This window comes from Macaca nemestrina, chromosome 10, assembly GCF_043159975.1.
Source record: "Macaca nemestrina isolate mMacNem1 chromosome 10, mMacNem.hap1, whole genome shotgun sequence".
NCBI lineage: Eukaryota > Metazoa > Chordata > Mammalia > Primates > Cercopithecidae > Macaca > Macaca nemestrina.
In genome coordinates this window covers 62,764,377-62,791,865 of record NC_092134.1, presented here as the reverse complement: position 1 = coordinate 62,791,865, position 27,489 = coordinate 62,764,377, and the positions used below count along the sequence as shown (strand labels likewise).

General features: G+C 36.0%; 1 protein-coding gene across 5 annotated transcripts in view; it reads right to left on the bottom strand.

Annotated features, from left to right (window-relative positions):
* The window catches only part of LOC105473380 (protein tyrosine phosphatase receptor type R), a 273,852-nt gene that overhangs the window by 42,986 nt on the left and 203,377 nt on the right, over positions 1 to 27,489 (bottom strand). For all 5 annotated transcript variants that reach the window (XM_071071446.1, XM_011727166.2, XM_071071447.1 and 2 more), the window contains 2 exons: positions 15,232 to 15,418; positions 12,231 to 12,315 (listed from right to left, as the gene is read on the bottom strand). In XM_071071446.1, the coding sequence (XP_070927547.1) occupies positions 12,231 to 12,315; positions 15,232 to 15,418 (272 nt within the window). The remainder of the gene's footprint in view (positions 1 to 12,230; positions 12,316 to 15,231; positions 15,419 to 27,489) is intronic.

Below are 27,489 nucleotides of genomic sequence, written 5' to 3'. Positions count from 1 at the left end.
AGGTCATAAAGGGTATTGCAGTTTCCTCCTTGCTCTCTTTGTTGAGTTGCTAGCTCTGGAGGAAGCTAACGGCCATATTTTGAGGGCACTCAAGCAGCCCAATGAAGAGAGAAATAGTGGGGAACTAAGGCCTCCAGCTAATAGCATATGGTAAGTCCTCTTGGAAGCAGATCCCTCAGTGCCAGCCAAGCGTTCAGCTGACTGAATGCATGGCCAACAACTCAATCGAAATCTCATGAAAGACCTTGGGCCAGACACTCAACTAAGCCACTCCCCAATTTCTGGCACACAGAAATTGTGAGATATAAATGTGTATTGTTTTAAGCCACTAAATTCTGGGGTAATTTGTCCCACAGCAATAAATAGGTAATATAGGGACCAATAAGGAGTCAGTCACAAAACTCTGGAGTGACATCATTATCACTGTTATTGTCATTGCACTCATTGTTGACTCCTATATGTGTCCGGTAGAGCAGCTAACAGCATTTTATGCCTTACGTCACTTAATCATTACAATTCTATAAAGTATGTACCATTAACAGTCTCTTTATTTAGATTAGGAAATTGCAGCACAGAGAAGTTAAGTAACTCACCCAAGGTCACACAGTAAAAAATGAAGCAGAGAGTTGAAACCAGATTACCAAACTTAGAACTTAACAAGGCCATTATCAAAGATTATGTTGAAAATATATGGTAAAATTTTGCTAGTTTGTCACTAGGATATTTGAAATAAAGAATATATATGTGTATATAAATATATATGTACGTACACACATGCACGTGCGCACGCGCACACACATACACATATATATACACACATATATATACACATACACACACGCACATATACAAACAAGTAATAGGAGCTTCTATCCAGAGATGGAAAGATATGAGCTATAAGTGATGTGGTTTTGGCAAGAGAAAGTCCCATTCTGCTTAAAGCTTTAGATTGACTTGTAAGGACCAAGATGCTTATCTGATCTTATAAGCCACAGGTAAAATAGCTCCTGATCATGCCATATGGAAGCAACAGAAGTCTAGAAGATGCCAATAAATGCTGGAAATCAGTGGGAAGACCCTTAGATGGCATCCAAGAATCCCATTCATAGAGGCAGGCTCTCATTCTATTTGAACCAAAACACTTTGCAAAAGATCCTAGCATGTCCTTTCAGGTGACCTAAAGGAAGTAGGGTGACTGCAGAGATACTTACAGTGGAACAGGTAAGGACTGTTTGAATCAGGATATAACCTGACTGTGAACAAGAAATTGTGGTCCTATGCTCATCAGCATGGAAACCTTTTGGGACATGGGCCTTGAACTTATAAATTCCTCCTAAAGAGATATGTTGGGGCTACCGCTACTGAAGCAAACCATCCTCTTTAAAGCATCCTGGAAACAAATCCAGTCTCAGTCTTGTCCTTCAGAGCTTTCAAAATGTAGACCCTCTGGAGATGGAAGCTAGCACCAAATTTTCAAAAGCACTTCATTTTCCCCGAAATCTCCTAGAGTCTTAACAGATCTATCTCTACATTTCCTACAATTGTTGGTCAGGGGCAGACTGACCCTCACTTGCATGAGCCATTTTCAATAAGAACCTTGTATCTTACTTTGTATTCATAATGTCGTATTCATTTTTTAAAGACTGCCTTCCAGGGCAAAGCTGCATGCCATTGATATGGGCAAAAATTTCTTGGATATGACCCTGAAAGCACAATGAAAGCAAGAATAGACACAGGGGATTGCATCAAACTAAAAAGCTCCTGCACAGCAAATCCACAGATTGGGAGAAAATATTTACAAATCATACATTAACATGGGGCTAATATCCAGAATATATCAGGAACTCAAACTACTCAATAACAAGAAAACAAACAATTCTACTAAAAACGGATAAAGATTTGAACAGATGTTTCTGAAAACAAGACATACAAATGTTCAACAGATCTATGAAAAAATGTTCCACATCTCAAATCATCAGAGAAGTGCAAATTAAAACCAGAATATCACTTTATACCTGCTAGAATGGCTATTATCAAAAAGATAAGAGATAAATGTTGGCAAGGATGTGAAGAAAAGAGAGCCCTGGTAGGCTGTGGGTGAGAATGTAAATTAGCACAGCCATTTTGGAAAACAGTATGGAGATTCCTCAAAAACTATGAGTGAACTACCATATGACCCAGCAATTCCACTTCTGGGTTTATATCCAAAGGAACTGAAGTCAGTATGTTGAAGAGATATCTGCACTCCTATGTTCATTGCAGCACTACTTACAATAGCCAAGGTTTGAAAACAATTGGAGTGTCCATCAACAGATGAATGGATTTTAAAAATACGGTCTATATATATAATGGAGTTCTATTTCGCCTTTAAAAAGCAGGAAATGATGTCATTTGTGACACCATAGATAGACTTCACAGACGTTATGCTAAATGAAATAAGCCAGGCACAGACAGACATGATCTTCTTTATGTGTTGAATCTAAAAAAGTTGAATTCATAGAAATACCAAAGGCTAGGGGAGTGGAGTGAATGGGGAAAGGGGAGATGGTGGTCAAAAGATACAAAATTTCAGTCAGGAGGAATAGGTTCTCATGATCTATTATAGAGCATGGTGTCTATAGTTTAATAATAATATTATATATTTCAAAATAGCTGAAATAATGGGATTTTAAATGTTCTCACCACAAAGAAAAACAATAAACATTTGAGGTAATGGATATGTTAATATTAGCACGATTTGATCATTCTACAATGTATATGTGTATCAAAACATCACATTGTGCCCCATATATACCACTGTTATTTTCAAATAAAAATCAAATAAAACCTAAAGAGTCATCTCCAAATAATATAAGCTTTAGTTCCCCTCCCTTCCAAAAAACTACATCTACCCTTGTTGGTAAAACCTCTCAGTCTGCATAAAATCTATTATACCCTTTGTAATGTAGAAAGACCTCTGCTAGACTGCTTTTTGTTACCTCATCTTTTTCCTCCAAGGGGTCTTGAACACCCATGGAGCTGAATTTTAACACTGACAGTGAAGTTATTCCATTGTTTATACATATCTTCCGTCAATCCTATTGATCAAAAACTCTTGGCAGATCACAAAATAACAAACAAGGAGGAGAAGCCACAGTGGAGCAAACAACACTTATTGAATACACTCCAGCAAAAATCTCATGGAGGAGGGTTTCCTGCTGAGAGCCTCTGGCTACAACACTGCCCTTAAAGCTTCTTGCCAAGCATGCCCAGTGCTGTCTGGCATTTTTGCTGTCGATAGCTGGAGTACACAATAGTATGCACGGCACACACATGCACATCCAAATATGTATTTTAAGAGCTAGTCGTCTCCTAGGAGTCACCATCCCTGTCTTTCTTTAGCAATAAGATCCCAATTCTGGCTGGGAACTTGGTAGGATGCATGGCTTAAGACTTTCCTTCTTACCATCCCTTGCATTAGTTGCGGCCATGTGACTAAGTTTTCACTTACAGCACGTGAGAGGAAGTGATGCGTGTGACTTTTAGATCATGAAGTTAAAGTGAGGAGCGATGTTCTCCTTCTACCGCTTGTGATTCCATCTTGCTGCCTGGGATGTGATTGTGGTGATCAGGATCTCAGAGCATGCAAAGGCAATACCGTGGGGATGGTGAGGTAACCAGAGAGATGAGTCTAGAGGTGTAACATGGCAAAGCTGCCATATCAACCCCTGGCAGGTATACTTGAGAGGGATATACATTTCTAAATTATTTAAACCACTGTTACTTGGGTTGTGTTTAATAGTCTATATATTACGTTTTCCAGAAAAAATATTTCAGAAAACAATAGTATTATCACAAAATCAGTTCTGCCTAGGGAGGCATTAATAGAGTAGGTACATCCTAAAAATTGAGGGCTTGTATATATTCAGAAGTCAAATTCAGGGTTTCTTAGAGTTGGAGTTTGCATGTCCAATAATTATTATGATCTACAAAAAATAACGTTTTAGCAACATAACAAAAGTTAATCATCATCTTAGTCTAAAACTAAGCCCTCAGGTCCCACAGCATTGCCATTAGAACACACGCAGTGATTGGTTCAGTCTGGATAGCCCTAAATTGCTTATTGCACTGATTTTCTTTCTTCTGACCTAGAACAAACACATGGCCTAGACAGAAGTCTTTTAACTATTTGGAAGAGGCTGTCTTTTGTTAGCATATGTAGCGGTTTGTTCACTGACAGCACAAATTGGTTAGATTCATTTAGTGCTAGCAACATTGTCTTAAATTCTAAAATCATTTTCCATCAAGAGTCGGAAGACTCTGTGGACTAAAGTATTATGGAAAATATGGAAATCATTTTTACCAACATTTGCGTACATTAATATAACTAATTCATCTCTTTATGATTTCTTTGACCTGGTACACTCTGAGCTTTCTGAAGGCAGGGATGGGGATTTTTCACCATCTTTATAAGATCTAGTGTCTTGCATAGCAGATCTTCAGTGAATGTCTACGGAACTGATTTAAAGATCCCTTCTATTTTTTAAAAAAAGGTCAGTTCTAGGTATCCTCCTCTAGCAATTATTCTATTGCTTTTCTTTTTTAGACAGGCAAACTTCCGAGAGTTTATTATACCACCACTTTCTCCATGTTCATCTGCAACTCAACGCTCGTCATGTACACTGTGATCTATCCTAACTCGAGCACTGCCCTTGCTAAACTCACCACTGACCCTCTTGTTGCTAAGCCCAGTGATCCCATTGTGGTATTTTTGTTCATGTCCTCTCTGAAGCATTCAAAAACTGTTGACTATATATCCTTTTTTCGAGTTTTCTCTTCCCTTAGATTCTGGGACACAATGTTCTGGTTTTCCTGCTACCTCTTCAATGGCCTCTTTCCAATCTCCTGCTCATTTAATCTGCCTCTTTTCATGTTGCTAATTCTAGGATTCAACTTGACCCTCTTTTATCCTCACTTGATACTGCCTTGTTGAGTGACTCATTCATTCCTGTGACTTTATTACGCACATCCTGAGGGCTCTCAAATACATACTTCAGACCAGCCTGGTCTCCTAATTTATAGTCCAGCTTTTTCTGTTTATTATTTCCTTCTGAATGGACCACAGGTTTGTAAAACTCCTCATGCCCTTCATGTGTTCCTGACAGCTTTCCGCTATTGTTTAGGTTAGGTGTGCTGCCACAGCTCTACAGTCCGTGTAGAGCTTCTGTGCATTTGAATATTAGCATATTCTGTCTGTTCTGTCTCCCAAAATATGCTGGGGTCTGTCTTGCCTCTCTGTTTGCATGGCTGTCTTGGACTAGGACTCAAGTATCTCCTGGTCTCCCTGCCTTCAATCTTGCTTTTTTCCGATCCATCCCCCTCATAGCTGTCAAGGAGCTCTATAAAACAAAATCTGGTCACTTGATTCCATTGTCTAAATGTCATCCATAGCTCCCAATTGCCCATAGCAGTATTTCCCAAAATATTTATTATCTGTAAATTGTTATTTCTATAACATACAGAATTATATTATATGACTTGTAAATTAAGTCATCTTTTACAAAAAGAAGTTAGTAACCAACTAAATATGGGAAACATTGGACTAAACAAATCTGAACCACATTCTTTTTACTGCAGGACTTCTCAGGGTCTTCAGTATGTAAATGGACCCTGTGAATTTCCAGGAAGGTATTGTATATAATCCTATTTGTCCATTGGACTCAATTTTATTATACTTACTGTATTTACATACCTAAGTATTATATTTATATACTTATTGATAATTCAACTTAGAGCAGCCCTGATCAATAGAACTTTCTGAGGTGATGAAAATATTATCTATCTGTGCTGTCCAAAAATGTAACCTCTAGCTTTCAAGCACTTGAAATGTGGCTAGTAAAAACTGAGGAAATAGGCCGGGCGCGGTGGCTCAAGCCTGTAATCCCAGCACTTTGGGAGGCCGAGACGGGCAGATCATGAGGTCAGGAGATCGAGACCATCCTGGCTAACCCAGTGAAACCCCGTCTCTACTAAAAAATACAAAAAATTAGCCGGGCGAGGTGGCGGGCGCCTGTAGTCCCAGCTACTCGGGAGGCTGAGGCAGGAGAATGGCGTGAACCCAGGAGGCGGAGCTTGCAGTGAGCTGAGATCAGGCCACTGCACTCCAGCCTGGGCGGCAGAGCAAGACTCTGTCTCAAAAAAAAAAAAAAAAAAAAAAAAAAAAAACTGAGGAAATAAAGTTAATTTTATTTAATTTTAATTCATTTAAGTGTAAATTGACCTAGCCATAAGTGGGTTCTGGTTGCTCTACTTGATAGTGCAGGCCTAGAAGATGAATGCCAAGAGGGTCCTTAGCAAGATACAGCACATCCTTAATGATAATGATCATCCCCAAGCCTCACCAACAGCTGCTTTCCCACGTGTATCATATAATCTAGCCCCATGGACCTAGGGCAACCTCCCCAATGTTCTATGTTCTGGCAGATTTTATGCTTCTGCACATATTGTTTCCTTTGCCTTCTTCTGCATGGTAAAGTCTTCCTCATTCTTCAGGGCTCAATTCAGAAAACACTGTCTTTCCGAAGTTCTCTCTGACCTTCCCAGGCAGAATCAGGCATTCTCTTCTTTGCCTGGGTTCCCTGAGTTTTATTTTAGTATTTATCATCTTGTATTTTAAGTGCTTAAATTTTTGCCTGCCCTCAATGGAGTGTGGTGAGCCCCTAGAGGGCAAAGGCTGTATTTAATTCACTTTTGTATCCTTTGTGATTTCTATTTGGGATGTGGCCCACAGAGGGTTTCACGTCAGAATTAATTTCTATTAGAAAGAGTTAAAGCCCTGTTTTTGACTTTCTAGATTTTTTTTTTCTTTTCTTAGCAAAGAGGACAAGAAATCTTTCATGCCTTTCAGTATCCACTGATTGTTAGAAATTTCCATAAACATCCTACACCATTCAGGCTTGAAAAGAGGTCTGCTTCCTTCAGTTTTTATAACGCCTATGATGTATATGATTTAGTGGGAAATCTAAAAACTGCTTAGAAACAGTTTCCCTGTCAAGCTAAATTATGTTGGTAATTAGTAACTTACAGTGCTTTCCAAATATTTAGAGGTTTCCAAATTCTTTTTTATTAAAAATTCAGAGAGGGGAGTCTCACTTTGTTGCCTACGCTGAATTGCAGTGGCTACTCCCAGATGCGATCACAGTTCACTGCGACCTCAACCTCCTGGGCTCAAGTGATCCTCCTGCCTCAGCCTCCCAAGTAGCTGGGACTACACATGTGCACCACCACACCTGACTACATTTTGTATTTTTTGGTAGAGATGAAGTTTTGCCACGTTGCCCAGGCTTGTAATTAAACTTTTTTTTTTTGGTGGAGATGGAGTGTTATTATATTGCCCACGCTGGTCTCAAACTCCAGGACATGAGCCACTGTGTGTGGCTCCAAATACTTCCTTTTACAAATGCAAGAATACAACATATAACTGTGTATGGGGAAATGTAGGTTTCCAAGAAAAACTCTTGTAATATATAGCTTGGACTAAAAGAAAAGCCAAGAATTAAACAAAAAATGTATCATCATCATCATCATCATAATTTTCATCACTACTGTTATAAATGAATGAAAATGTGGCTCTTGAGTACTTTGCTTTTAAAACTGTAAACTTCTCTATACATGGTGCCCCTATTTCCTGGAATTGGTTCTGAGGTTAGTAATGGATTCATCTTCAATTAGATAGGGAGGGAAAGAGAAACTAACATTAGCTGAGGGCTTACTATTAGTTGGAACTTTAATAGGCATTTTACATATACTATCATTTAATTTTCTCAATAGCCTTGTAGGAGAGTATTATTATCACTACTTTTGGGAATAAAGGATGGCATAGGGAGATTAACTATCATGCCAAAAATTGTCAATGTTTTTGTTGTGGTAGGAAATCAAATCTAATTCCAATATCTTGCTTTAGCTACATAACTTGTTGCTTTAATGAGTGGTTTGCTTATTTGCATATCTACTCTGTGCTAGGCACTTTATATAATAAAAAAGGAAACATAATTTAAGTAGGAAACATTATTAGATGTTAAAATTTTATATATAAAATGATGGCCTGAGTAAATGGCATTCTTTGATTGTATCTATATTATCTTATATTTGTATCAATACATTGACTGCATAAGAGAAATATGCATAACATTTATTATATAGTGCAGCACTATTCACAATAACAAAGACATAGAAACAACCTAGATGCCCATCAACAGTGGATTGGATAAAGAAAATGTGGTACACATATACCATGGAACACTACGCAGTCATAAAAAAGAACAAAATCATACCCTTTGCAGTAACATGGATGCAGCTGGAGGCCATTATCCTAAGCAAATTAACACAGGAACAGAAAAACAAATATTGCATGTTCTCACTTATAAGTGAGAGCTAAACTCTGGATACACATAGACATAAAGATGAAAAGAATAGACATTGGGGACTCCAAAAAAAGGGAGGGAGGGAAAGGGAGAAGGGCGAAAAATCTCCCTATTGGGTACTATGTTCACTATCTGGGTGTCATGGGGTCAGAAGAATCCCAAACAGCAGCATCAGACAATATACCCTTGTAACAAACCTGCACAGGTACCCCCTGAATCTAAAAATAAAAATAAAAAATGTAAACTTATTATTACAGTATTATATTTTGTTGTGTGCTAATAATTTTCTATGGATGTATGATTGTTTTTTCCTACTACTTTTGTTATTGAGGATGTAGACGTATTTTTATCACTAATATTTGTTTACATTGCAAAATAATTTGATATAAACTTGACTTTAGCATTTTAATCTGAGCCAAGATAACATTGTCCTTAGAGAAATGACTATAATTTAATTTATAAATTGATTTATTCATAATTGATTCTTGTCCACCCATATATCTGTTGCAAGGCATTCTCAGAATTGTATAATGTTGCTGTTATGTACAAGCTGTCAAGCTTTTAGAACTAAGAAGAGTTTAGCGTAGGTTAAAACTAAAAACAATCATAATGTTTAAAATCTTGATCATTTAATAATCACCATTTTATATAATATTTCAAGTTTAGCTCATATTACAGTCTAAAATCATAAAGAACATCTTTCTGTATTCATTCCAGGCTTTTTGGATACTTTCACCCAATAGCGTGGCTTTTCTAAGCTGTATTTCCTAAATTATATTTTGTGCAACAGGGGGTGGTGGGTGGGGCATTCAGGCTGCAGACATTTTCAACAGAAAATCCATCATTTGCAACATCAGCTGTCAGCACAGGTGCCCTGAATTCAGAGGTCCACCCAGTTCTGTGAACGGAAAAGCTGACACAGGACTGTAAAGCAGTTGTCTGATATCATCTGGGCAGGAAATGGAGAAGGCTGAACTCTGATCTAATGCTAATAATTTCCAAATCCTTCTAAAATTAGATGATGGTTTGGGTATATAAAATTGTGATGGAGGTATATTCCCTTATTACTTATGTTTGGTGTATTTTGATAAAAATTTTAACAGAGAGAGAGAGAACACTAATTCTAACACGCAGCACTTTCATCCCCTTTGGCCAAGTATAGTCATAAAATAACTTCCAATGGTGACTCTACTTTAGGTAAATAGATTTAACTATATACAGCAGTTAAAATACGTTATACGTTAACAATGCATTTCCAATTCCACCAGAAGGGGAAGGCCAAAAACAGTATTGACAGTAATTCTTTAATTATATCACTGTTACTATGAATATAAAGAATTTGGTGTCTTATGAATGAGTTAACGAACTAAATTTTGAAGATTACTATTTCAATGTCAAAACTTAAAAAGACTTTGTGGCTCCATCTTTCCTGAGCTTTGTCATGAGATGTTTACTGATTTTGCCAAAACTCCAACTATATCTGTTTGTTTAGTCATAGAAAATATTACTTCCTCTCCTTTTTTTTTTTTTTTTGCCTAATTTCTCTGAGCAGAATTAATTACCCAGTCCTCTCTGAACTCCTACACTGCTTGGGCAGTATCTTTATTCTGGCCTATGCACTGAGCATAATTACCATTTATATGACTCTCCTTTCTAGTCTGTGACCTCCTTGATTTTATAGACTGTTTCTTATTTCTTACTGGTCCCTGGCATTCAGGTCATTGCTTGACATTAATAAATTCCGTGAAGCTCAGTCTAGTTTCACATATAGTAGTGGTTCTCAAAGTGGGTCCTGGTTTCATCTGTATTGGAATCACCTAAGTGTTTCCTAAAAGTAGCTTTCTGTGCTCAACAGCAGATCTACTTAAACGAAATCCCTGGGGTTGGGCACAGGACTAACAAGGACTGTAGGTCATCGTTAGGCACAGTGACATTTTTTTGGTAATAGTTTTATTGAGAAATAATTCACATTCTATACAATCCCTCCATTTCATGTGCCATCACAGTTTTTTTTTTATTTTATTTTCACAGAGCTGTGCAACAATCACTGTAAATCAATTTTATAATATTCAACTAGCCCCAAAATAAATACAGGTCCTTTAGCAGTCATTCTCCATATCCCCTAATGCTAAGCAACCACTAAGATACTTTCTGTCTGTCTAGATTTGGCTATCTGGACATTTCATATAAATGGACTACAAAATATGAGGTCTTTTGTGTCTGGCTTCTTTCACTTAGCATGATGTTTTCAAGGTTCATTCAAGGTTCATCAGTACCTTGTTCCCTTTTATTGATCCTATTGTGTGACTATACTACATTTTATCTATCCATTTCTCAGCTGATGGTTGCCACTGTTTCACTATTATGAATAATGCTGTTATAAATGTTTTTGTATCATTTTTGTGTGAACCACACGTTTCATTTCTTTTTTTTTATTTTTATTTTTAAATTTATTTATTATTATTATACTTTAAGTTGTAGGGTACATGTGCATAACGTGCAGGTTTGTTACATATGTATACTTGTGCCATGTTGGTGTGCTGCACCCATCAACTCGTCATTTACATCAGGTATAACTCCCAATGCAATCCCTCTCCCCTCCCCCCTCCCCATGATAGGCCCCGTCGTGTGATGTTCCCCTTCCTGAGTCCAAGGTAATATTTACCTGGAAGTAGGGTGTCCAGGTCATATAGCAACTCAGTTTTATCTTTTAAGGAACTGTCAAACTGTTTTCCTAAGTAGCTGTATCTGTACTTAAAACTAAAGTGTTAAGTTTCCAATTCTCTACGTCCTTGCCAGCATTTTTTATTGCCTATTTTTAAAATTATAGCTATCCTCATGGATATAAAGTACTGTCTTGCTGTAGTTTTGATTTCCCTGATGGCTAGTGATGTTAAACATATTTTAATATGCTTGTTGGTCATTTGTACATCTTCTAGGGAGAAATATCCATTGAAATCTTTTGTTTATTTTTTGGGTTGTGTTTTTATTACTGAGTTGTAAGATTTGCATATTGTAGATACAGGTCCTTTATTAGATACATGATTTGCAAATATTTATTTTCTTCCATTCTATCAGTTGTCTTTTGACTTCCTTAAAGGTATCCTTTGAAGCACAAAACTTTTTAATATTAATGAAGTTCAATTTTTTTGTTGTTGCTGTTTGGGCTTTTGCTGGCTTACCTAAGAAACCACTGACTAATTCAAGGTCATGAAGATTTACAGTTGTTTTCGTCTATGAGTTTTGTAGTTCTAGCTCCTATGTGTAGGTCTCTGGTCCATTTTGGTCAATTTTTGTCTCCAACTTCATTTTTTTGCATGTGGATATCTGGGTGTTTCTAGTTCATTTGTTGAAAAGACTCTCCTTTTCCCATTGAATTGTTTGACCCTTGACAAAAATCAGGTAGCCATGTGTGGCACAACAAAATTTTAGAATATGTGTCTATTGGAATTGTGACCTGGACATTATTATAAGAGTAAAAGAGCAAAATCATTAACTTCAGATAACTTTAATGATTATTAGTCTTGACATGTGTTTGTAATTCTGAATTTGATATGAAGGTGGGTGTTGTAAGAATTGGAAATGCTGAGGTAAGGGTTAATAGGAAGACTTGTCTTGTGCTTTACAATGTAAATTATTATTATTATTTATACTTTAAGTTCTGGGATACATGTGGAGAATGTGCAGGTTTGTTACATAGGTATACATGTGCTGTGGTGGCTTGCTTTTGCTGCACCCATCAACCCATATCTACATTAGGTATTTCTCCTAATGCTATCCCTCCCCTTGTCCCACATACAATGCAAATTATAAAACCAAGAAGCTTACTTGGCAAAATGGTCTTATAGCGATTTTTAGTTCCATGACGCGGAATATCAATTTCTTTGGGATCCACAAAGTTCATCGGTATTTCCTGCAAAAATAAGTAATATCAAACTAGTGTATCTAATACTGCCACAAAGAAAATCTTCACAGGGGGCCATCTGATCCAGAGTTCTACTGGACTTCAAAGCCACTTAAAAACAACAGACCTACTACCTTTGGTGGACCAACACCCTTCCTTTCCTAAACGTATCAGCTGCATCCGGACAAGCTGACTTCTAAGAAACAGCTCTCTGTGTTAGAAAATATTGCTTAATACGTAGTCAGTAAGGAGACATATAACACTGGTTAGATTTTAAGAATCCTGGTGTGACATAATTGCTAGAACGATTAGACAGATGCTAAAAATTGAATTTTTTTTTAAAAAAAAGATGTATTCAAATATATTCTAGTTTTTATGTAACTTTAGTACCAAAAATCTTACTATAATTTTTGTGTTAAAAAATTGTAACACGTTATATTTTGTGTTATTATATATATAGTAACACATGTGATACTATATATATTAGTGCTAAAATATATTAGTGTGAAAACATTATCTTTTCACACGAATAGTGACTCTTTTAGGATTATTAAAACCTCTTTCCCAAAATGGTAAATATAAAGGCTTTTTTGTTAATTCAAGTGATGATGACATGACTTTTTTTGAATTAAGAAATGGTTGATAATTGGACTGTTCCATTTGTAGTTGTAAATGCAATGTTTTTAGTGAAAGGCATTCAAACACTGTTTCTCCCACTTAACAAGAACATTAATATTCTTATTTTGTCAGAGTATACATTATGTGCCTCAAGTGATTGGACAGGGAACAATAGAAAAAGAGTGGCTGTATGTAAGTGCATTAGATCTAAAAAGGTGTGCATCTGTAGCTAATCAGGACAAATAAAGCAACAAGCCAAAGTTTTCAAAAGGATCCAAACAAACATTTGTTTAAGGATTTGATTATACAAAACAGTATGTTCTCTACCTTTGATAAGATTAATGTGAACAAAATGACTATGTTATTTAATGACTGATGTTAAATCTTTGATCAAATAAAATACTATTTTTACTGCTTAAACTGTCTCCAGTAGAAAATTTAACTTAGCAGTCTAATATTTGTTGAAATAAAATAAATCATCTTTAAATTCATTCAGATTATCCTAGTTTTTGGTCAATATGAAAATTTCAGAAAAGCTGGACTACATAAATTTGAGACTTGGTCTACAGAGAGAAACAGCTATTTGTTTATTAATTTATTTATTTTTAGAGATGGGGTCTCGCTCTGTCACCTAGGTCAGTGTGCAGTGGCACAATCATAGCTCACTGTAACCTCAAACTCCTGGGCTCAAGTGATCCTCCCATCTCAGCTTCCTGAGTAGCTGGGATTACAAGCGTGAGCCACCACACCTGGCCCCAACTTACTTACTTTTAAAATACTTTTTCCTATACTTGCACTATGCTAGCTATCCATGATATTTATCCCTATTTTCTGCTCCAACTAAATGTTTTAAACTGTTAATTCCAAGTTATAAAAATAAGCAAAATTGCTGAATATTCCATGGAAAACACATGTTCATGTTTGGTAATTTCAAGCATGTTAGTGTCTTTGGGCAAAGCCACAAAGGTAATATCTTTATTCCTCCCCTTCTTCCTTCTCACCTTCTGTTTTCTGACACACACTTGACAATCTGTCATCTTCCAGCATTCTCTTTCTCCTGGGTACTCCTTCTTGGCCTTCAATTTCCTTTCAGGGAAGTGGGCTATGGTAAGGTCTTATTTCATAAACAAAGCTGTCTGCAGTTCTAGAAAGAAAAAGCTCTAGGTGTGCCTTTGGCTAGCTGTGTGACCACTGACTTGTTCTTTCATTCCTACAGGACTCATTTTCTTCACATGTAAAATATGATACACCACAGAGTCTGATGTTCATGTTTGTATTTTACTTTGGACACTTAATAATAGTTGATGGGGCTAATAGTAGATCCAACCCATCGCCGAATCTTCCACCATTAGGATGGCTGCAAATGCCTGAACTGACCCTAGAATAATCAATTCATGTACTCAACCAATATGGCTTAAGATGTACAACTGATTTAAAATGCAAGAGGTGATCAATAAAGTCAATATTTCCCTTGGGCAACAATTAGACATAAGAAGATTTAATCTGACTTCATGTTCTCTGAGTTGATATATGTTATCATGCTTTAAGCTTTCACCAGCAACACTGGTATGTCTAAAACTGAATTCATCATTCTTTTTAGCCCACACTTGGCCTTCCTCCTGTGTTCCTTATTTCATTAAAGGGCACCATATGTACCCTGCTGGCCAAGACAAAAACACGAATATCAACCCCTGGCTTTTCCATTACTTTTGGCTGCCTCATTCAATTAATCCCACTTCTTGTAAATTCCTACAGATTCTCTCCATTTTCCCTTCTACTGTATTAGTTTAGGCCACTAATGCAATTCCACAGGATTAATGCTAGAGCCTCTAAACTGCTCCCTTTTAGTGCCTACTCCACTGCAAATAGAATGATCTATCTAAAACACAAGATAAAGTCCAAGATTCTAAATATATATTAAGGTTTGGGTTTCTTTTATACTTCTGAGGCTCAACTTTTGCCACTTCCCACCTCGATTTCAATGTTCCAGTTAAACGGAACAGTTTAATTCCCCAGACAGTGACAGCAAGGCTATTCTTTGTCCTGGAATGCCCCTTCTCTGCCCAGCTCCCTATACCACTTAGTTGCTTGGTCATTTCCTGTGTATTCTGCCTTAACTTAGCTCTTACATTCCAGTTTTAATACTTATCAATAGTGGATGAGACGGGAGTGAATCTAAAACCATTTCACTTTGCTATTTGTTTATTGTAGGCTGCTTAAGTATAGGACAGTATCATTTCCATATGTCTCTAGCGCCCCGTGTTTCAAAATACCGACTGAAGAGCGAATAACAAACAGAAGGCTCACCATGAATTCACTTTGGAGTAAATGTGAACTTGCCACGACGTCCCTCAGCTGAGACCTTGTGAGAATTCGGCTGGCTGACTGCAGGTACTCCATTGCTACCTTTTCCCGTGGTGTCGGTATAGCCACAAAGGGTTCAATGTTCCCCAAGCTACTCATGTCCAACGTAAGAGATACATTGGACCCTCGTCTACATTGGAGAAGAATGTTATGTTTAAACACCACATAATTATTTTGATTGCAAAAACTTGTCTTTCTGTACATGCACACAACTCCGTGGGAACTTTCACAGAAATTACAACCAACTATATTTTCTCTTTTAGTACCATGGTTGGCCATAGCAACTACCCATAGTTCCTTTAGAGAAAAATAACAATTTTGTTGTTGGAAAGAACTCTAAATTGAGAAAATATGCTATAATTTATGAATGCATATACTTATTACAGAAATCATAGGTTGGCTAATAATATTAAGTGAAAAATTAAGGAAAAGTAAAAAAAGTTAGGAAAAGCTATATATCTATATATCCATGTCTATATCTATAGATATCTTCTGAGAGAATCCCTAAAAAATGGCTTCTGGGGCCAGGTGAGGTAGTTCATGACGGCAATTCCAGCCCTTTGGGAGGCTGATGTGGGTGGATTGTCTGAGCTCAGGAGTTCAAGACCAGCCTGGGCAACATGGCAAAACCCCGACTCTACAAAACATACAAAAAGCAGCTGGATGTGGTGACCCACACTTGTAGTCTCAGCTACTAGGGAGGCTGAGGTGAGAGAATCATGTGAGCCCGGGAGGTTGAGGCTGCAGTGAGCTGTGATGGTGCCACTGCACGCCAGCCTGGGCAGCAGAGAGAGACCTTGGCTCTAAAATAAATAAATAAAACAATAGATAAAAATTTAAAAAGATGGCTTCTGTATCCTCTATTTATGTGTATATGTGTGCATGCATATGTGAATTGACATATGAATTCATTTAATTTTGCGGTAAACTTAAAAGGGGCCATAGAAATCACAGACCCTTAAAATGAGTTACAATTTATCTTCCTCTGATAATTCCCATTCTCCTGTTGGGGGGCAAGGTGATGCTCTTACAACTAATACAGACCCTGAGTCCTGAGTAGAAAGTAAGGATGCCTTTTACAAGTAATACCAGCTGTGTGGACCAAGGGGTAACTATAAAACAGCATGTGAGAGACTGAGAATTGAAGTCAGAGATGGTGTTTACAAGAACTGTTACATTTAAAGGGGCCGTAGGTGTGTGTCAGATCAAATATGGTGCCAAGTAGTTGGCGTCTCAAGGAAGTAGAGAACAGGGAACAACAGGCCAAAATATATGAGAATAAAGATAGCAAGAGTAGACGCTAGTCCCAGCAAATTATGCCCTCTGGCATTTTAATACCTACTCCAGAATGTGACATTAAGAAATAATTATAGTGGCTTCAACTTAATTTCAAACAGTGGAAAACTATTGGAATATACAAAAACAACAACAACAAAATCCATTAACAAAAATCTATCAGTTTTCTTCTCTAATGAATCTGCCTCTGGTTGCATTTTTGCTGCCATTCTATAATTTGATATGTAATGTCATTTTTGTTAATTTCTAAATGGTTTGTAATTGAGATTTTAATTTCCACTTTAATTTGATGGATATCTGTATGTTTAGACATTTATTTTCCTTATAATTTCCAGTTGTAGTTCATGGAAATTAGAGAATGGCTGGCCTTTTAATAGTTGAAACTTCTTGATTTTTTTTTTGAGATAAACACTATAACATTTTCTAAATATTTCACAGATGTTCTGCTGGCAACTAGTTTGATTATGTGTATATGTTTGTAAGTATCTATCTGCACATATATATATCACCTTATTTATTATACTATTATTTTATTGAAGATATTACTGTATTCCAACCTATTCTTTCCTTCCTTTTTTTCTACTGGATTTGTCAAAGCCTGAGATATGTATGTGAGTCCTCCACAATAATTGTGCTTGTTATTTTTCCTTCTAACAGTTTTTACCTTGTACATTGCAACCATTGTGTTATTTGAAGGGATTCATAGTCATATCTTCACCGCAAATTTTATCAATATTACTTTCTTTCCTGTTAATTTTATATTTGCCCTCACAACTTACTTTAATAAATGAATATTGATATGCCTATATATTTTGGGGGACATGTTTCTGAAAACCTTTTCTCATCCGATTATTATTCTTAACTCTTTTGGATCACTGGGTTAGGGATTAGGGAATAGCATTTATTATAGATGCTCATAAAATACTGACTACCTAATAGAGGGATCATTTTCCCACTCCACTTTTTCTTTTCTGGTTTTTGGTGGTGGTTGATATGGTTCCTGTGCTTCTGAGTAGGAGGCAAATAGTTGAAGAAGAGCAAAGAATCGTTCTACTCATGGACCAAGAATTTTAATCTATGTTTAGTGGGAAAGTAGTTTTTAAAGTTTTTCAATTCAGTTCTGGACTTCAAATTGACAGAAAATCTTTACTGATTCTACTAATAGTTTACCAATTGGTCTTCATATTTAGGGCATTTGTGAGACCTCAGCTTTGGTAGGCTTTATAGACATTTTAGTATGAAGTTGAGAGAGGCTGCTTAAGGGATTGGTAGTCATATGCCATTTAAAATCACCATGCCATTCAGTCAAATTTTCAGCCTCCAGAGACAAAAGTGCCTGCCCTCTGTCAATGGAGTGATGCTCATGCTTTAGATGGTGAGGTCTCTTCCGTCTAGAGTGGTCGGAGCAGATTCATGAGGTAGAAGTCATTTAAGTTGGGCTTTGAAAGCAAATGTTTAATAGGTGAGTTTTTGGTAGAGAGTTAAAGAAACTGGCAGGAAAACAAGTGTCGGAGAATAAATTAATACAACTTTGAAGAACAACATAGAAGCATTTTGAACTAGAGTTCTCTCATATAAAAATATATTTTGAAATTGGGGGGCAGGCCTATGTAAGAGAGATGAGAGAGAAGCAACAGTCATAGACGCCGTAAGACTATAAAAAGCCCAACAAGAGTCCAGGGATGTTGGCTAACACCTGTAATCCCAGCACTTTGGGAGAATGAGGCAGGAGGATCACTTGAGGCCAGGAGTTTGAGACTGGCCAGGGCAACATAGCAAGACCCTGTCTCTCCAAAAAAATAAAATAGCTAGATGTTGTAGTGCTTGCCTGTAGTCTCAGCTATTTGGGAGGATGAGGCTGGAAGACTGAGCCTGGGAGTTCCAGGCTGCAGTGAGGTAAGATTGCACCACTGTCATACTCCAGGTTGGGTGACAGAGTGAGACCCCATGTCAGAAATAAAAAAATTTAAAAAGCCAGATAAAAGAGGACCCAGAACATCATGAGGGTGTATCGACTTCTGTTTTGATTTCCCATAGCATACGCTGCCTAAACCTGGGAGATTAGAAGCTTTTGAGATCCCGTGTCTAGGGTCTATTTGATTTAATGAGTTAATTTTCTAAGGATTCTGTGGTAAGCAGAGAGTCGTGGAAACATTTTCATGCTAACTGACTTAAATAATAACCATTTATATATTACAGTCAGAAAGACATTTCAAAAACAAGATAAACATATAAACTTATGGGAAAATTCCAATTAAGACATATGAAAAAAAATCTACAGAATTTAGGAAAAAAATCAACATAAATAATAGGAGAACTATACCTTTAATAAAAAAGGAATGTGAAAAGTAAGAACAAACTCTACTGAAAGCTTTACTTTTATTTTGTCTTGGAACTGTGGGCAAACTGTTTAGCCTTTTTAATGCCTCATGATTGCTGTTGGACAAAAGGGAACATAATAAAAAGCTTTATCAAGCTCCTGCTGCAGCAACAATTATTATTTATGCCAAAAAATAAATAAGAGGGAGGAAATTCAAAAGATACCAATGCAAACAATTGAAGGAAAAAGCAAATTCTTAGGGAAAAGTAAAAGGAATGCAATAAACAGCATGCTAATTATAATTAACTAAAAAGGAAAATATGTATAAATATTATGGGCCGGGGCGACACATCCATTTCAGCAAGGGAATATAAACAACTTTGGGTCAAAATTGTTCAATTCTAATGACATCAGTTTCCGATAACTTACAGGTGGGAAGAAAACATAGCTAAAATTATAGTAACATTACAATTGAGTGTTGGAATAACTCAGAAACCAGGCATTTATTTTCCTGGTAGTTGAGGACCATAATGCTAGACTTTAGAAGCGGAATTTAGGCAGAAAGGGCTAAAATTTCCAGTATCATGTCTACGGGCTCATTCTCAGACATGCTACTGTTTTTGCAGTACTTTGGTCACTGAGAACAGTGAAACTTCAAGCAGTATACCTCATTTAGCACCCAATAAAGAATGGAAATGGAAGTAAGAGAACAAAATGAAACAAATGATCATTTTTTCTTGTAGTCCCGGAAGATGTACTTCTGAAACTGTTGGATTATTAAATTAAGTTTCAGTGGGAAACGGTGGCAGCTGCTTATCTTGAAATACTGGAGAACGGAAAAATATGGTTAAAGATTATAAGAAGAATTTAGTACAGAATGAAAGCAAACAGATTTGACCTCTGAGATCTTTTCTTTTGATTCTGTAAAAAGTATACATAATTTGTCTAGAGCTGTCTTCATTAGTGTACATGTCAAATCTTATGTGGTGAGAAGCAAGAACTTTAATGTTGATGTTCTCTTAAGAACTGAAAATGTGATCTTGAATCCTTTAGTCCAACTATTCATCCTTGTGTGTTATAGTGGCCATGAATCTGACAGTCTTGGCTTGATCATAAAAGGTGGCCTTAAACCCTCTCACCCACAACTTAATTTTTCTTATTTAATTTTGCATATTCAGCTTTTCCACATATTTAGTTTTCTAGAATAATTCTACTTAAATAGAATGAAAAAGAAAAAAAAAACACAAGTTTTTGCTCATTTGAATAATGAAGGAGACAAAAGTGGAGAAATGGAGAGATGGAATTACTTTACTTTGTGTGGACTGAGTGGCATCGGCAGTTCTTTGCAACTCCCAATTCTATGATTTTTAGTTCCAAGGTTAATAGCATTTAATAATAGTATGCTGTTTCCATCTCTTTATCTTCCAATAAATTATATATAGTACCAACCCTCTTTCTGGATCACTTGAAAGGTGATAGGATAAAACAGAAATAAACACGGAACACTAAGAAAGTTAAATTGTGACATAAATGGAGTGTTACCAATTTCAAGAAGCTGAAATAAATGAGTAGGTATTGTGACCATCCATAATAAAATTTCCCAAAGGAAATCCTGAAGGGAAGAAATAATAATAAATATAGAACATGCCAGGCATGAACCCAGGAAGATGATAAATGAATTTCACCCTAAAGTTAAAAGAAAATCTTTTAACATAGAGAACACTTTTAGTGTGGGAAATGATTCATTTTCCTACCTGAAAGGGCCTACCTCACTAGATAGAATGTTGCTATGCCTTTTGATTGAATCTATAAATGTTTTGAATTCATAAAATGATGTCTGACCTTTTATATGTGTATAGGACAAGGCAAAATTTACTACACCCTTATTTTACAATAAAAAAAATCAAAACAATCATTTAAAAGAACCAGATACATTGAACTTGTCACATTACTCTTGAAATATTGACCTCGGCAAATGAGTTTAATCATTGTTCTGTATTTCACTTAAGCAACTTGAATCTTAGACTAGATAATAGGCAAATGGGAATAATAATAAAACGCACAAAGGCGACTCACACCATAAAAGATAAATAAACAAGAATATGTGAAAATTTCCAGCCTAATGTCTGGGATATAATAACATATATGAATTATTATCATAATTAACATGGTGATTTTTACTTCACTCTCTACACAGCTATGTGGGAGCTACATGAGTATACACTGATGAACATTTGAAGAAGGTAAAGTTGAGAAAATTGGTCAGTAATTAAGAGTTAGCAGCAGTATTACACATGCAAAATCAATGGTCGTCTAAGTTGGGACTATTTTTTATACTTCAAGTCCGTAACACTTATACCTAATGTCTTTAAAATTAACAATGTTTTTCTGAGTCAAAAATAATGCCTGTTAACTAGACAAAAGCTAAAAATAGAGATTTTACAAATTTCATGATACCAATATTTAAACTGCTAAGAATATTTTTGTATATGTCCTTCAAGTCCTTATATGTATGACAAAAATCTAGATTTTTATTCAATATATTCTTTTATGATTTACTTTTTAAAAAAGGAAATAGGCACAGAACCATTGCATATTATTTACTTTTTTAAAAAACTAACTATATCATGAATGTCTTTTCATGTTCTCAAGTTTTTTTAAACACTCTTTTCAAACAATTGATAGTATTCCATTATTGAGATGTGTTATAGTTAGTTAACCAATACCTTATTTTTGGACACTAAGTCATTTTCAATTTTTTCACCACTATAAACAAAACTGTAATGAACATCCTTGTACTTCAATGTTTGTGCATTTCCCTAATTACTTTTCAGTCAAGAAGTCTTAAAAACTAACTCAAAATCTCTTGAGTTTGGAGAAGTCAGTGGACACTCGCAATGTGGAAGAGGCATGAAGACAGACTCTTGGAGCTTGCTGATATTGATGTAGCTCAAACTCTCTTCATCTTTGGTTCAGATCTTTGCAGTTGTTCCTTAGCAAGCTTCCCTAACTCTAAAATCTCCTAGTTCGATATACTTTTTCCAGATTTCACTGGAATGATGTCTGAGCACTGAAAATATGATAAAACCCACAAGTAGCTACCCTTTAGACATAAGATGCTTCCTAATCTATCTACTGTGTATTTCTCCAGCCTTATCTCCTGTCACATTCTTATCCAGACCTGTGTCCCAGGCAGACAATCTACCTGCAGCTCTGTTCTCTATGCCTCAAATGAGCTTGCCCCAACACTTTCAGGTTCAATCCTCCAAATGCCGGGGGCTCTATCCTCTGAGACTTCTTAGCAATTTTCCCAATATGTATCCAATATATATCATATTCACTAGAAATGATTTGCAGTAAAGTGTGAACACATTGAGGCCAAAGACTTTGACTTGAGTTTTCCTGTTGTACCCAGTCATGAACACATGGAGAGCAACACTTTTGATGTCTGTGTGGATGAACAGTTGCAAATGAATTGGTTAGAGGGATGCTATATGTAATTACTGTGCTTTGATGGTTTTTTCAATCCTCCTGAAAATACAGGAATTGGGGGAACCATGTTAAACAGGAGTCTGAAAATTTTGAGTGGAGAAGCCAAGCTTATGTAAGTAAATGTTACAGTTGTGATTCAGTTTGAATCTTGTTTAAGCATCAATAAAGTCTTAGCATTAACATCCTAAAGATCTATGTTAATTTTGTTCAGAAAAAGGAAGAAAATCTACCGCTTTGTTTTGTAACCAAGGATGATTAATTTTTACTCTTTTTTTTTGGCATTTGGTATTGTTTTGACTGTCACTCATGGTGAGGAGGCTGTTTCCCTTTCAACAAAATAATAAAATGATGGTAGTCCTATTTTTAGTTCCTAAGTTAATTTTTCTAGTTTATATAATTAGTTAAGAAAAAGATAATGCTAAAAAATTAATAAGTCTCAATGACTAAGTCATTCCTTGTGAAATGAGAAGTCTTCTTTGAATTTCAGCTGATTTAAATACAAATACAAATACAAATACACACACACACACACACACACACACACACACACGGCATTTTCTAGGTAGCACAATACAATGAATAATCCCCGTCTCTTTATGCAATCAACTACCAAAGAACCCTTTTAATCCTGACCATTACAAATAAATTAAATATATTCATTTATTTGTAAGACCAGAAATGACACCTATTGTCCTGATACCAAAACCTGGCAGAGATACAATAAAAAAGAAAACTTCTGGCCAGTATCCTTGATGACCATTGATGCATTAATCCTCACTAAAATACTGGCAAACAAAATTCAGCAGCACATCAAAAAGCTTACCCACCAAGATCAAGTAGGCTTTATCCTGGGATGCAAAGTTGGTTCAACATATACAAATCAATAAATGTAATTCATCACATAAACAGAACTAAAGACAAAACCACATGGCTATCTCAATAGATACAGAAAAGGATAAAATTCGACATCCATTCATGTTAAAAACTTAATAAACTAGGTACTAAAGGAGCATACCTCAAAATACTAAGAATCATATATGACAAAACCACAGCCAACATCATACATGAATGGGCAAAAGCTGGAAGCATTCCCCTTGAAAACCAGCACAAGACAAGAATGCCCTCTTTCACCGCTTGTACTCAACATAGTATTGGACGTCCTGGCCAGAGAAATCAGGCAAGAGGAAGAAATAAAGAGCATTCAAATAGGAAAAGAGGAAGTAAACTATCCCTGTTTGCAGATGACATGATCCTATATCTAGAAAACCCATAGTTTCAGCCCAGAAGCTTCTGAAGCTAATAAACAACTTCAGCAAAGTCTCAGGATACAAAATCAATGTGCAATGTGCAAAAATCGCTAGCATTCCTGTACACCAACAACAGTCAAGCCAAGAGGCAAATCAGGAATGAACTCCCATTCACAATTGCCACAAAAAAAAAACAAAAAAAAAAAAACCAAAACACCTAGGAATACAGCTAACTAGGGAGATGAAAGACTTCTACAAGGAGAACTGCAAAACACTGCTCAAATAAATCAGAGGTGATACAAACAAATGGAAAAACGTTCCATGTTCATGTATAGGAAGAATTAATATTATTAAAATGGCCATACTACCCAAAACAATTTATAGATTCAATGATAGCACTTAACATTAATTAAGCCAAGTTTGTAAGAAATGGCTTACCTGAATTATCTCACTTAATTGTTGCAACAATTTTTGAGAAAGATTATTCACAGAACTAGAAAAGCCATTTTAAAATTCATATGGAACCAAAAAGGAGCCCGAATAGCCAACACACTCCTAAGCAAAAAGAACAAATCTGGAGGCATGATGCTACCTGACTTCAACTATAGTACAGGGCTACGGTAACCAAAACAGCATGGTATTGGGACAAAAACAGACACAGAGACCAATGGAACAGAATAGAGATGCCAGAAATAAGGCTGCATGCCTACAACTATTTGATCTTCAACAAACCTGACAAAAACAAGCAATGGGAAAGTATTCCCTATTCAATAAATGGTGCTGGGAGAACTGGCTAGCCATATGCAGAAAATTAAAACTGGATCCCTTCCTTACATCATATACAAAAATTAACTCAAGATGCTTCAAAGGCTTAAATGTAAAAACCCAAACTATAAAAATCCTGTAAGAAAATCTAGGAAATACCATTCAAGCCATAGGCAAGGACATAGGCATTTCATGATGAAGATGTCAAAAATGATTTCAACAAAAGGAAAAATTGACAAATGCGATTTAATTAAACTAAAGAGCTTCTGTACAGCAAAAGAAACTATCAACAGAGTATAACAGACAACCTACAGAATGGGGGAAAATTTTGGCAACTTTGCATCAGACAAAGGTCTAATATCCAGCATCTATAAGGAGCTTAAATTTGCAAGAAAAAATTGTTATTAAACGGTGAGCAAAGGACATGAACAGACACTTCCCAAAAGAAGATACAGATGCAGTCAACAACCATATGGAAAAAAATCTCAACATCACTGATAATTAGAGAAATGCAAATCAAAACGACAATGAGATACCCTCTCACACCAGTTAGAATGGCTACTATTAAAAAGTCAACAAACCTGCACGTTATGCACATGTACCCTAGAACTTAAAGTATAATAATGATAATAATAAATAAATAAATTTAAATAAAAAATAATAATAAAAATAAAAAGTCAAAAAATGACATATACTGGTGAGGTTGTGGAGAAAAAGGAATGCTTATACACTGTTAGTGGGAGTGTAAATTAATTCAACTATTGTGAAAGACAGCGTGGCAATTCCTCAAAGACCTAAAGACAGAAATATCATTTGACCCAGCAATCCCATATACCCAAAGGTATATAAATTGCTCTATTATAAAGACATATTCACACATATGTTCATTGCAGCACTATTCACAACAGCAAAGACATGGAATCAACCTAAATGCCCAGTAATGATGGATGGATAAAGAAAATGAGCTACATATACACCACGGAATACTATGCAGTCATAAAAAAGAATGAGATTATGTCCTTTGCAGGGACATGGATGGAGCTGGAGGCCATTAGCCTTAGCAAACTAACACAGGAACAGAAAACCAAATACTACATATTCTCCCTTATAAATGGGTGCTAAATGATGAGAACACATGGATACCCAGAGGGGAAAAACACACACTGGTGGGGCCTATCAGAGGGTGGAGAGTGGGAGGAGGAAGAGGATCAGAAAAAAATAACTAAGGGGTAGTAGGATTATAAGTATAATTATATTTGGTATATTTATTTATATTTAGGGGTAGTAGGATAACTAAGGGGTAGTAGGTATTAACCTGGGTGATGAAATCATGTGTACAACAAACCCCCATGACACAAGTTTACCTATGTAACGAACCTGCACATGTACCCCTGAACTTAACATAGAAGTTAAAAAAGAGCCCTTTATTTTAATTCCAAATCCTTAAATCTGTTTTTAGTCATTGGAAAGAAACATTTATAAAGTTAAATATTCATAAAGAAAATTTTTACATTTATGCCAAGGATTATATATTTTTTAAAGTACCCTTTAGTAACTATCTGAAAGATTCTAGATTCCATCTCAGTCATTTGATAAAAAAGCAGATATCTTAAGTCATTAACCAGGGCACATCAAGGTCTGCCTTTACCTAAAATGAACTCTCAATCAAAATTATGAAAATCTACTCTCTCCAGAGTTTCTCCAAATGTTTACCCAAGAACAGTAAGTTATTTAAATATACATCCCTGTGTTTGTTCAGTGTTCATTTAGAAGTGTACCACCCACCATGTAATCGTGGGCTTTGGTCAGTTAGGTGCTTTGCAAATAAACCAGGATGACCTTTGCTCCCTACAAGTCACTGGCCTTTCACCTTGGAATTTCAGAGTAGGGAGTTGCTTCCTTTTGGTCAGTGGAGAGTCAATGACTTTGCTGGGTTACTCTGTGGCCACAGATCATATTTAAAGTGTCATCAGTCTTCAGGTGGAAGGAAGGAAGGCGTCAATTACCTGGAAGGGCTGTATTAGCATTAAATGAAGAGAATGCACTTGATTTGATCACTGTGATCAGATTCTTGCCAGCATAAATACACAATCATGTTATCGGTACATGGATGAATGCCTAAATATAAATTATTGAACACAGTTGCCAATAGTTAAAATAAACCTCTCCCCGTAAGCAACTGGGATTTGTTGATTTGATGCCATTCATAATAATTCATTTTTTTTTTTCTGGGTCCTTTCTCATCTAGTGCCAGATAAAATAATTGCAAGATAACCCTGAAAATCAAATAGCCATTCACCCAAGTGCAGATATTAGTCATACCACACAAAGTAAGGAGTTTTTATTTTTGATACTGTGTTTTATTATCTATATTATGTCCAAGGAGCAGATGGACTGGTAAAAAAAAAAGTATTTCTGGAATGCAAAATATACACATTTTAAAGAGTGAATTGAAATTTGTCATGTAAAGGATGCTTTTATGCTTGCTATAAGAAATATATCCCTTTGCTTTCCCAGAAATAAAAATGTTCTAAATTAGCATGCTTTAACTAAATCAAACAAAATGAAAAAATGCCCAGAAGCAATTCCCAACCAATTTTATATAATATTAATGGGTAACATTTATGATAGAAAACTAAAGTTATATATACTGCCTCCTCATTTTTATTGAGATATAATTTATGTACAACGAAATTCACATTTCCAAAGTGTACAATTCAATGGTTTTTAGTATAGTCACTTAGTTGTATAAGCATCACCACAATCAATTTTAAAACATTTTCCTCACCACCCCCACCCCCCAAAAATTCTCCCTGCTCACTAGCAGTTACTCTGTATTTCTCTCTCTCTCCAGGCTCTAGAAACCACTAATATACATGCTGTGTCTATAGATTTACCTGCTTTGGACATTTCATATAAATGGAGTCATACAACATATGGCCTCTTGTGTTTTGTCTGACTTCTTTTACTTAGCATAATGTTTTCACGGTTCATCCACATTGTAGCATCTATCAGTACTACATTACTTTTCATGGCACAATATATTCCATTGTATGGATACACCCACATTTTGTGTATTCA